Genomic DNA, 12,865 nt, shown 5'->3' on the forward strand with positions numbered 1-12,865 from the left:
AACTTTTCAAAAGCAAACATTGCAGGAAGGTCAAAAATGAAAAAAAAAAAAAGATAAATATTGTTAAAATTAATCTCATGCCCTTATACATTGAGAACCTGTAATGGTGTGCATTGATTTCTTTGCTAAATACAAGAGTATTGGCCTCTTCAAGAAAATAAAAAATGTTTAGTCAGTGGTTATTTTATCTTAATTAAAATAATATAAAAAATGTCTCAAAATCAACAAAAGAATTGTTCTTTAAACAAGATATCGGGTTTCATTTTTGTGAATTTCAGTTGCAGATCTTACTCCAAGGGAATTGCTGAGCCCTCTGCTTTACTCTTCAGAACAGCATAGCAGAATAGCATTTTTCTTACACTGACACCTTACTATAATTAAAGGTTGGATTTCTTAAAATTGTTCAGTGTTCTTCTTAGGTTTGCCACAAACAGGCATACATCAGACACAACCAGACTTTTACTCAGTTTTTTTTCTCAAAACATTTATACACCTATTTGAAACCTTCTCAAAACAACAAACGAAAAAGAAGAAGCAGAAAAGAAAAAAAAAACGAACAAAGCTGCTAAAGCCAGCTTCTTGTTGTTGTTGTGATTGTCATGAACAGGATGACTAAGAAATCACACAGGATGGCTATATGTGAATTGAGTTTAGGTTAGGTTTAGGAACAGTGTGTGTTATATGGTCTGGGTTAGACCAAACAAATGAAAGGGAAATTAATGAAAGTCTATGTAAGAATAAAAGGGATGTAACTTGTGTGTTACATTTGCTCATATTTCACTCATGCTAAACTGGGTTGTTATCATTTCTTTAAATGACAGATGACAAAATAAATATTAAAATAAATAAATCTACTACACAAAGTATCCAGCTTTAGACTTAAAAAAAAAGATGTTGCAACCTTTCAGCGCATTCAGTTAAATATCAGATTTATAAGGGTGTCATAGTCGAGTTAAGACATTTTTCTTTTTACTAAAAAATAGCTCCTTCATTCATCTGCTGTATCAGCAATTCAAATCTTTTCACTAAAGTTGCTTCTTTCATATCTGTGCTTTAGACTGATGCTGATGAAGAGAGGCGCTGTCCAAGGTACTGCATTCTGCCCCTCCCCGGTAGATATCACGAAGAGACACGTGATAAACGCTCTGTCTTTGGCTCCTGACAGTCGCTGGATAAGCTGAACAGAGAAACCCGACTGCACCTCCTCTTCAACTGAGATAACTGGGGTTTTTTTGCATTGCGCCGCTCACCAACTCCATCCTCTCATTTTTTCAATTAATTTCTTCATATTCTGTCACATTTGGAGGATAACATATCTCAGGTAATTTCTGTTACTAAGCTTTTAAGATTTGGGAGTTGGAGTGAAAGTGGACACATCCTTCCTTCTATCTCCCTGAATCTTTCTCTCGCTCAGGCTGATGCTGTGATTTACTTGAAAGCAGATCTTGCTTATCTATCTTATTAGAATCGGGCTCTCCAACAGGCGCGGAAATATGGACGGTGTTGATTATTAGGAGCTCTTCGAATCGTTTTCTCCATTTCTCCATGCAACTGTTTAGGGGTCCCGTGGAAGTAGAGGTCTTTGTGCAAAGGTATAAACATTTATTGCTTCAGGAATAAATGTTTGTAGTTAATAAGTGATTCATTTATATAATAAAGAAGAAAAAAATACTCCTCAAACGGCTGTGTTATAGCGTTATATGTGAAGGTATGGGCGATCAGAGAATGGGGCTTTTCGGCGAAACGTGGAATTCCGATGAGGAGCTCATTGCGGAGATATAATCATTTTCATGCTTGTAATGGATATCTGACACTTATTATATAGTTCACGGAGGTATTTCAGTTTATTTAATTCCCATTTTATCATTAAAGCCATTGCTCAACCTATGAATTAATCAGACATTTTTTTTTCTGTTTGGGATACTAAATTAAGCAGTTTTTTGTTGCTTTTTCCTCATCATAACAGTCACTCAGATGTAAAAATGCACATATGTGTGTCATTTTTAAAATAATGAAAGGACAAATATCGGGCTGTGAAAAGCACAATTAGTAGTTTTGACTGAGACTCAGTGATTTTTGGTGAAGGTGGCAGTGAGTGTGCGTGTGTGGGGGGTGACGAACACAAACCGACCATTGTGAATCAAGTGACGCACTTTTTCTCATTTTAGCGCTCAGCTGGGTTCAAAGCATTCAGAACGTGTTTATCGGTAAATGGTAAACGGTCTTAGATCTTGTGATTCTAATTTAAAATTTTCGCCAAGACAGTTTCAGTGTGATGCATTTCCCTTTTCCCTGCCGTTTATTGAATTTGAGACCGAGATGCGACTGTCTTGAACAATAAGTGACTTAGGCTATTTTCCTTCATAGAGTTTAGTAGAGTTGGCCAATGAGATCAACTAATGTGTGACTGTCAAGTGCAGCAGCTCTCTTCCTGGAAAGCCAGAGTGATTGTAATCTAATGATTCAGCTAGTGCTTATTGTGGAAAAGGCCTCCCTGGCTATACTTCAGCTTAATCACAGGATTAGTCTAATTCTAGCCCAAAGACATTGCTGAAGTAGACTTGGAAATGGATATGTTGAAAGTGCTGATGCTGTATTAAATCTCTTTTTTTTTCTTTTGCAGATATCACCTACTGAGGACTGCTTTGACAGACGAACTGTCTAATGCTGCGTTTATCAGCTTTATATGCCTTATGGTATTTTTCATCCCTTCTAGCTAGGATACAGGGCGAAAAGCCCTAAATAAGGATTCTGGTTGCTCGTCAAAGAAAGCGGACTTAAACATGAAAATTAAAGCTGCCAACTCAGTTTAAGTAAAATAGCGTGGACACTAACTGGCACTGGAAAAAAACTGTTTCATAATTTTGTAAAGAGTCTGTATGCTTTTTGGATGTCTAAATCTCCTGCTCCAGCTGAGCTATGGCAAAAAGGACCTATCAACACATCAAGCTTTTTTTGCAAGAACCGTGAGATATAAATTGATTGGCCAGAACAGATTTAAGTAATGGTGTCTGCGCCTGGAAGCAAGTACTACCTAAACCAGATTTCATGTAAATTTGTGCTGACATGCAATCATATGTCCTACAATGCTGCAGTTCACACTTATAAATCCACATAGGCCTTCAGTGCCACACTAGACTTTTGTTAAGACTGATCCAACATACTTATTTGCATAAATAGAATACTTATAAGTTCTGAAGATATTACTTATAGCTGTAATATACAGAGTAGGGCTCACACAATGGTTGTACAAAAGCTGCATAGTGCCCATTTCGTATGGGTAGGGATCTTCTTATGCTGCTTTATAGAAATAGGGGCTGCTCTTGAATTTACAGGCACTGAGGGACAGTGGGCCAGGTTTCCAGTGTGGAATGCATGTTGTGAAAGTGAAATGAGCTTTAACCTGAAGACAAAGAGCTCCCACGGGCTGCTTGTTTACTTTGATGATGAAGGATTTTGTGACTTTTTAGAACTTCTTCTAATAAAAGGGAAACTCAGCCTACGCTACTCAATCTTCTGTGCAGAGCCTGCAACCGTAGTTTCTGACACAGCCGTCAATGACAGCCAATGGCATACTGTCACGATTAGAAGAAACTTTAAAAACACAACCCTTGCTGTGGATGATGAGATAAAGTGGGTGGAAGTGAAATCGAAAAGACGTGACATGACTGTTTTCAGCCATCTGTTCCTCGGGGGAATACCGCTGGAGCTACGGTCCGTGGCATTGCGCCTGACGTCGGCTGTGGTCAAGGATCAGCCTCCTTTTGTGGGATGGATAACAGATATAAAGGTCAACAACACTGAGGCTGAAATGATCAACAGTGAGGGGGTCTTAATGGATGTCTGCGGTACAGCCAACATGTGCTTAAATGGAGGAGTCTGCAGTTTAATTAACAATGAACCAGCATGCAACTGCTCTCACACTGGCTTCCAAGGAAAGGACTGCAGTGAAGGTAAGACATAAACTATGTAACATACATTCAGTGTTTATGCTTTTGACAGTAAACAATTAGTCCAACTTAAACCTATCAATAGTCCAAAAGTCTTGGATTCCCTTCCTTAATCATGGTAAGCTCTTGTTGTGTGCTATTGATCTGCTATATGGTTGTTTGCAAAGTTAAATCTCCTTGAAGGGCTCATTAGGAAACAAGGCAGGTGCCTTTCATCCCCCAAAGGTATCCTACCTTACCATAAAGCAAGTCTGTCGGGATCAGTTGACCTATGAAGTATCTCCAATGATTACCTTAAATAAAGAGCAATAATCGTCAACACAATTAATTAGGTAAACATTAGTGATATCATTGATCCCATAAAACAAATAGGATAAAGACAATAGGGTAACCCAAATACTAATAGTTTGAGGTACGTCTATTGCAAAGATTACATGTTTCCTTTTTTAATGTCAAGCTTACAGAACAGCTGTGTATTTTTAAATGTACTTCTTTATGAAAAATTATGTTTTGAATGATATAGTAATATTATTATATTAATTAATATTATATTCTTCTTTATTAAATAGAAGTTTACAAATGCAATAAGTAAAACAACAACATCTATTTTTACAACAGATTTTGATTATAATACACTACAGAAAAGACAGTAGTTTGATGATAAATAACAGGGAACAAATCATTAAAGGTAAAGGGAATAAATAGAGGAGGTTGAATAACAGCCTTTCATGTTTACTGCTTGTAGCTTCAAATGTAGATGTTTGCATGTGTTTTGCTGTTTTTCTTTTTCCTTTTTTAGTTCCTTTTTCCAGGTGAAAACTGGACATTAATTCTCATTCATTCTCAATTCTCATTGTCTAATTTATGTCTATTTGGGAGATACATCTTTTTAACTATAGGCTTAATGAGACTGCTATGAAAACTTTTGATCTATCTCGGTATCTGAATTAAATTTGGGTTGTTTTTTTGGATAATATGGATTATTGTATTTAAATAGCAATAAACTGTACAATGCACTGTAAAATTAATTATTTTATCTTTTATTAAGCTTTGGTGATTTGATGTGAAGTGTATCATCTTAATTGTGTATAATCCTTAGACATTGGCACTGAATGGTTAGTATAATTAATATGAATATATTAATACATAGATATATATAATACATACGTTTTAGTTTTTTTTTTGTTTCCAACAACCGGCTGCTCTGTGACACCTTGGGTAGCACTGCTGCCTTGCAGCAAGAAGGTTCTGGGTTCGATTCCTTATTTCTAAATGGAGTTTGCATGTTCACCCTGAGCATGCGTGGGTACTCTGGGTCTCTGGGTACTCTGGCTTCCTCCCACAGTCCAAAAACATTGACTGTTAATTGGCTTATCTAAATTTTCCTTGGCTGTGAGTGTGTGTGTGTGAATGGTTGTTTGTCCTGTTTGTCTCTGCAATGGACTGGCGACCTGTCTGGGGTGTACCCCACCTATCGCCCGTAGACAGCTGGATATAGGCACCAGCTTATAGTGCTTTTAGGATTAAGTGGTCAGATAATGCATAGATGTTTCCAACAACCAATTAGTTACTGTGCTAAACTGGTTTCTGCTACTTGCTTATCCACAGTTCTTCATTCTGCAAACTCTGGCCCCTAAACCTAAACTCTAAAAGCTAGTCCTACTCGGAATAAATAATTTCCTGGGCGAGAAGACAAAATCTATTTAAGAATTAACCATCGAGAATGCTCCTGATAAAAACAAAAAACAATTAAAAAGGTAAGAGATTGATGTGAGAAACTTTCAAGTTGATTTTGTGGTTAATTGGCCTAATGAAACGTTAACATAAATATGAACCCTGTCATCTTCCTATTTTGGTATTTAACCCCTCAAAGAGGGCAACGTGCTGCACAGATCTGCTCTCAGGCACTAATTCCAACTGAATTCATCAGCTTTATTTCCTACTTGCACGTCACCAGGTACTTTTGATAGGCCAATGTGGCACACGCTACTCCTGCTTTGCAGTGCTACTGAGGCCAATAAGAGATCAGCTGGTCTAAATTTGAGTTGCTGGCTGACATTTTCTGATTCTAAAAGGGATATCCATATGTCTGCTACAATTTAATCCATGAAGGGGGGCTGGTCCCTACCTCCAGTCATCTTTAGATGAGAGGCCTGTGACTACAAGTCACAGTTTATCACAGGGCATTTCTAGAAAAATGCATGGTGATATTAGAGCATAGTTTGATGGAAGTACTAAGTAAATTATTTGATTTGTATAGTTAATGTCTCTCCTTGGATTCTGATCCTTTGAACAATTTTGTAATAGATCAAACAATTACTAGAAGAGAGCTGTATCTTACAATCAGGCCATACCTTAATAGTGAAAAACCTGGGCCAGTCTTTGACAGAACCAGCTAATAAATGCCTTAAGATTATGCCCTGATTGATCCCTGGAACTACTTTTGAGAGGAAAAAATCCTATAACTGACTTCCAGTGTCTCACCAGCAGGACTTCAGTATAGTGTGTCAGTTATTTCTTTATTTAAACCACTCTGCATTAGTGAGATGTTGCTGCATTGCCATAATGTATCATATTGCATTAATAAATTTGGATCAAGACATAATAGTGACAGTAAATGTGCTTGGACCTGCCAGTAATGTTTTTGTGGTTTTCATTACAGCTAATGGAATTTCAGAACATAGTGATGACTTTACGACGACCTGAAAGATTGTCCAAACAAGTCTGATTTAACACTTAGGCATAAGGAATATATACCATCTTTTCAATTCTAGAATGATGAGATACTATTGGTCCTAAAGCACTTGAAGAGCTTAGAATATTTTGTGGATATACCAAAATCCACATAAGAAAATTGTTATTGTCATATTTACAAACATAACGAGACCTTGAAAAACATAATAACTAATTACTGACCAATTACTGACAGTTTTTTTTTTTTTTTTTTTGGGGGGGGGGTATGCTGCAGGAGTGTTAAACAGTCATTTTCAGTTGTTGTTTGCAGTTATTACAATGATGGCCAAAAAAACCTTTCATTATTTAAGCCCTTCTAAAAATATATATTATTTTGCAAAATCTGCCAAGTGACTTACTTGTACTGAACAGATGCATTCTTTGGAATAAAAAAAAATTATCTTCCAGGTTTCAGGAAAATGGCATCACAGTGGAATGTTTACCTCATTCCTATGGCCTAAATTTAGCACTGTACATCTGTTTATTTTCATTTTAAGTATGAACCCACTTTTCTGACCTGATTACAAACCAGCAATCTGTCTGATGTGCTGATGTCACTTTTCTCCTTGTGATACGCTTCTGGCTTCCTGAGATAATTATGGAAATCATAAAAACAGAACATTCTCTGAAATTCTTAGCAATTGCTCCTTTCTGGTAACATTGTAGAGTGAGTAAGAATTTCAGGAGAAATTGTGTGACCATGAAGGTTCTATGTTTATAGTTTTGACAATTTAACAAACCTTATGTCAAGTTCTTCTTAGTGAAAATAAAGAAAATCGCACATCCATAAAGTATGACTCCAAACCAATCCAAAGTAGTTATTTAACTTTGCTGTATGGGGCAAAGCACAGGTGTACTGCAATCCATCAGCATATTTTTCTTTTTACGAAAACATAAAATAGTTGCCCATGGCTGTTGACAGGGATTCATAAAATGCATATAAAACGCTAGTCCTATAAATTTGTACTGTACTTTTATGTATAATTGGCAATAGAGGAAGGAAAAGGAGCAAAAGTGATAAGGAAAAAATATTTGTATTTGTTTTGCCACTGGTATTTATTAAGGATTTTCTTACCAAATTTTTGAATTAGCTAAGACACATCTTGCTTCTTATTATGTTGAACCTCAATTAGATTGGATAACACTATATGTAAGCAAGTAGTAACACAGATACTCATATGGATTTGGTTATTTACCTACCCATTTTAACAAAATTTTGAAAATCATTACATTGTAACTCTGGATGCACTTTCTGCTCACTCTAAATCCCTTTACAGGCTCTAGAAGAGGTTACTTTTGTTCCAGAATGTTATGTTGTCGCCAGGATATATTGTAAACAGTATAATTTCCCCCCATAGGTAGTGTTTTATGTATAAACTGTGACTATGATCCCATCTGAGCAGAGCATCTTCTTCATATTTACTGTGTACCCAATATGTGACAAACTTGAAATGGGATTTCTTATAGCTGTCTTACCGCCACTCTTCCTTTAAGGTGAGATTCTTGGTGTGCCTGTCTGATAATTGTCCTGTCAACAGATTCCTCAACTTGAGCTGAGGATCTGTGTTGCCTCTTGGCTGCTTTTCTGATTAATACTCTCCTTGCCTAACTTGTCACTTCAAGTAGACATGAATTTCTTGATATGTTTGTTGTTGTGCCATAATCTGTACATTATTAAATGATGGATTAAAAAGTGCTGTGTGAAATCTTCAAAGCTAGGATGCTGATTTATAACTTCACCTTGCTGTAATCCAGTTCAGTTTAATGTGTTTAGTGTCAGTTTACTACTGATGTTATCTCAAAGCACTTTAAACACCAGATTAGTTGCAAAAACATATAACTGAAAGAAAAATATATCCCAAAAATGTAAATAGATCCAATTGCTGTCAAGTTGCCCATTTTTTAAGATTTACTGTCTGAGGAGGGCCGGGCCAATAACATTGAGTTGATTAAAGTAAACAGTCTTCTTCACAAAGATGTTTCAAGAGTGGGTAGTTAATAGCATTTAGTAATTCACTTTGTAAAACTCCCGTATACTGAGCATGCATGTTGGGACAGTGGAAGAGAAAAGTCTGTGGTAACAGGTGGAACCCTACAGCACAACCTCGCTAAGTGTAAGCTAATATCAGCTATAACTGACACAAACAAAGCTCCAGTATTATTTTCTATATTTGAGAAAAAGAGCAAAGAGTTAAGAGCAGCAGATAATCTTACCCCCAATTTACACTGCGTCTGGCTCCACTCTGAGAAGCGTGCACAGATGGTGCAATGAAAGCCAGTAATAATTTGGAACAGAGATAAAAACAACTCACTTATAAATACACTTATAGGTATAAATATTCTTGCATATTTAATAATGTAGCAAGGTCTTTTGGGAAATATAGTTTGTCTTTTGTGAAATATTTTTGAAAATATGAACATTGCGATCAGATCAGATTTGTGTTGGTGCAAACTCCATGTGTGTAGATTAACTATGACTTGGCTCTGGCATTTGCCAAAACATAGAATCAATTCGAATTTAGCTTGATGGTTTTGTAAATACTCTTATTTAGGGCTAAACAATTATGCCTAAATGTTAAATCGTGAATTTTGTCAACCAATGTTGCATTTTTGTTTTTTTGTTTTCCATTTCACTAACCACAAATATGCAGAATATTTACTTCAGGGTTTTGTTGTTTTTTTTAAAGACTTTTAAAGTTTGCTTTTTAAAAGTTCATTGTCAAAGGACTTTATTGTTGCTGTTGTGTGGAAATGTGCTTACTTGTTCTTGCATGCATTGATCTGTGTGCTTGGAGTCACTCTCTCTTCCCTTCTGCATGGTGGCAAACTCGCTTTAAGTGTATTACAGCCACCTAAATTACTAGAGTGAAAAAAATCAGTATTGTCAAACTGTCAAAGTTGAGTGCATCTGCGATTTTGACAATTGAAGTTTGCTAAATTGCTATTAAATTGTAAATGTAATCATTTTTCCAGCTCTACTCGTATTTATGGGGGCATATTTACTGCAAAGTTAGCAGCATAAAAAGGCCAGATGCATAGTAAATTGGTAGTTTGTGGATCACAGAAATGCAGGATAAATTGTATCCTCTTAAAGGGGATATGGAGTTGCAGCAATAGCTCAGGCAATGTTAGTATAAGCTTCAGCTGTAGAGATACACTCCAAAAGTTGTATTTTATAAGCAAAATAAAAAAGCAGAGGGAAAACAAAAGATGGAAATAAAACCAGAAGATCTATCTATTTAAGAATACTAGGACAAGGTAGTTTAATCAGAACGATAAATCTTAACAATAATATTTAAAGTAAACATAACTTTTTCTCACAGACAGAAAATGAGGGGTGCTTCCACAAGTGATCCTGATATCTGAAAAAATTGTCTGCCATTTTACTTTATTTACCCGATCACTCTGTTGGTCTACTCCAAAAAATTGGATTGTAATTTGGCCAAATAAAAAAAAAAAAAAAAAAAAAAAAAAAAGATCCAAAGCACTTCACCAAGAATCTCTGTACAAAATATTGTCAAACTATAACAAATAGTATACAAATAGTAGGGATGGAATCCACGGATTTATTTGTTGGCAACCTCTCAAATAAATCATCTCATCCCACTTAGTAGCAAGCACTTACAATTGAAAGCTAAATTTTATTACCAAGAAGGCAAAACGTTTTTGTCATCTTTTGTGTCCCCATATGGTACAAGGATTTGGCAGAGTACATTGAACTTAAAACTTATCCATCGGTTAAATAATTTAAAATCTGTTTTGTTACTTTAAAAAGATGAGAGGATTATAGGATTTGTCACCAGACCTGTCAACTTCTCTCTGTCACAGTGCAAGGCTGGACATTAAATGACGTCAAACTCGAGCCTACACACATATTCACAAATCCCCATGATCGGTTAAAACAATTATTTAAATGCACCACTCAGTAAAAAAGTTCCCCTGAAACTGTCTTTTTTTCATTAGATAAATAACATAGATGCTCTGGATAACTGCATGTTTTATCATGATAAAATTGAAGCAAGTGTATTTCATCATAGTTTATTTCATCATCAAAAGTCATACAATAGGGCAGATTGAATCTTGGAAATCACTAAAATACATTTCCCCTTTAGAATATTATTTATTTGTTTGTTTTTCTTAAAAAAAAACCCAACATGATTTAGAATTCACCGAAGGATACTTTTAGATTAATTATTAGAATAATGTAGAATTTTGTCGAAAGCATTCTTCAGAAATCAGATGTTGGCTTTGCAGTTAAATGAACCTACACCAACAAAAATAAAATGTCTCTAACCTTTTAGCATTACAACATTTTACATACAATACATGTGGGTGAATGAAGTGATAGAATAGTATAGGTTTTACATTTTTTTTCACACAAAAAAAAAACAAATTTATATATATATATATATTTTTTTTTTTTTTTTTTTTTTTTCAAAAATCTGCAAATGCTGGTTCACACAGGGAGATTTTAAAGTTTGAAACACACAAATATATCTTTAAAAAGAAGTGCATTATTGATAAATAGTTTAACCATAAGGTTTTGCACTATTTGATTTTATTTTCTTTTAGCCAGGCACCATCTTATTGTAGAGATCCCAATCAACACAAAAACTACACCTTTCTACACAACACCAACATTTTAGACTATTTTCAATTTTACTTATATCACAAATTTTATGTCCTAGTAGAGAATCATAATTTCCCTATGAAAGTACTATAGTTTTTGAAGTCAGCAGGTTTTAATTTGGCTCTGATGCAAAAATCACCCCTTGTTGAACTTTCACATATCAGATAAAGGTTTCACAAATCCCAATATGGGTTTTAAAGTATTCCCTTTTAGTATGATAATATCCAAGTATAAGGCCCCTTAAATATTTTAGTTTAAAAGTTTGGTATTTTAAAATAAGAATGTTTAAGGTTGTGAGAAATACGGTTTTTTAACCCTTTAGCTGACTTTACTATTTTAACTGGTTTTGCAGTGGGCACCACCGTCACTAATATATACCATTAAACCAGCATTCTCTGGTGTTTGACACCACATTACCTAAGCTTTGGTTGAAATTTCCATAAAGATAGATTTATGTCTTAATGTTTTAACATTATTTTATGAGCCAAAAATATCCCAGTTAAACACAATATTTTGAACTATTTCTGTGCTTTAATTTTTCTTGATTATGTCCTATTATGGCAACTATGGGAAGCTCTTGTATTAAAGCCATAAAGGGTATACATTTAATTAGAAGAAAACAATGTCAGACAGTATTGCTTTTTTCCATTAACATTATCTCACTATATCTGGATTGTATATGATTCAGTACATTTAAATTAAATGGTAAATAACTAATTAATAAAAAAAAAGATATCTTCCCACTGAACTGGTTGAAGACTGGTGGAGTAATTTTAAGATCTTTCACAAAGCTTTAGAAACCAGCCTTGTTAAATTAATTGATATTGTATGATTTCCTATTAATGCTCTATGCAAATCAGTTGAATTTAAGTTTGCAACATAGCAAGATATTAGAGGTGTTACTGTCAGTGCTCTTAGGCTGTCAGGATTAATTACACGATGCTGCATGAATTATGCATGGCAGTATTTCTGTGTTTAATTGATGTCTTTTATGGAAACTGTATCTGTATGCTTGCAAATTATTTTGATTCAGTAACTATTAACTTTCTTAAGACTGCTTTCTGTAAATGGGAAGATTTCATGCCTTTAAGTTACTTAAAACTTATCTCACAGGTCATTGGACGCACTGGATTGTTTTATTTATCGTTACATAAGTTAAACATTTACATTTTCACATCCAGTCTCTAACAGCTAAACAAGGGTTGTTAGACAAATAATATGGATGTTTTTATTTAAAGGAGCTGATCATATACAGTACAGTGTTTTTAAATCAAATTTAATGGTCAGGTTTGGGTTCACAAACAACACATTTTTGTCTTTGGTTTTCCATTGCTTACACCATAACCAAAGATACAGCTGACCCCAGATTATAGAATTAATGCTTTATAGAGATAAAAGGACAAAATAAAATAAACAAGATAATTCTAGAATGCACAGTGGTGCAAGTGCAGTCCCTCTTTTTTAATTTTTTTTTTACCCAAGGTGTGGCCATCATATGCTAACCGACAGAAAAACCTAAAGGAAGCGTAATATGTTTCTTTTATCAATAAGA

General features: G+C 34.9%; 1 protein-coding gene across 20 annotated transcripts in view; it reads left to right on the forward strand.

Moving 5' to 3' along the window:
• Window positions 1–2,626: 2,626 nt before the first annotated feature.
• The window catches only part of nrxn1 (neurexin 1), a 321,828-nt gene continuing 311,589 nt past the window's right edge, over window positions 2,627–12,865 (forward strand). For 19 of the 20 annotated variants that reach the window (XM_015382002.1, XM_015382006.1, XM_015382016.1 and 16 more), the window contains exon 1: window positions 2,627–3,953. In XM_015382002.1, coding sequence (XP_015237488.1) covers window positions 3,242–3,953 — 712 coding nt within the window. In that variant the 5' untranslated portion in view covers window positions 2,627–3,241. The remainder of the gene's footprint in view (window positions 3,954–12,865) is intronic. The other variant, XM_015382000.1, reaches the window with a different exon arrangement.

Source organism: Cyprinodon variegatus, unplaced genomic scaffold (genome assembly GCF_000732505.1).
Source record: "Cyprinodon variegatus isolate N-32 unplaced genomic scaffold, C_variegatus-1.0 Scaffold246, whole genome shotgun sequence".
Lineage (NCBI taxonomy): Eukaryota > Metazoa > Chordata > Actinopteri > Cyprinodontiformes > Cyprinodontidae > Cyprinodon > Cyprinodon variegatus.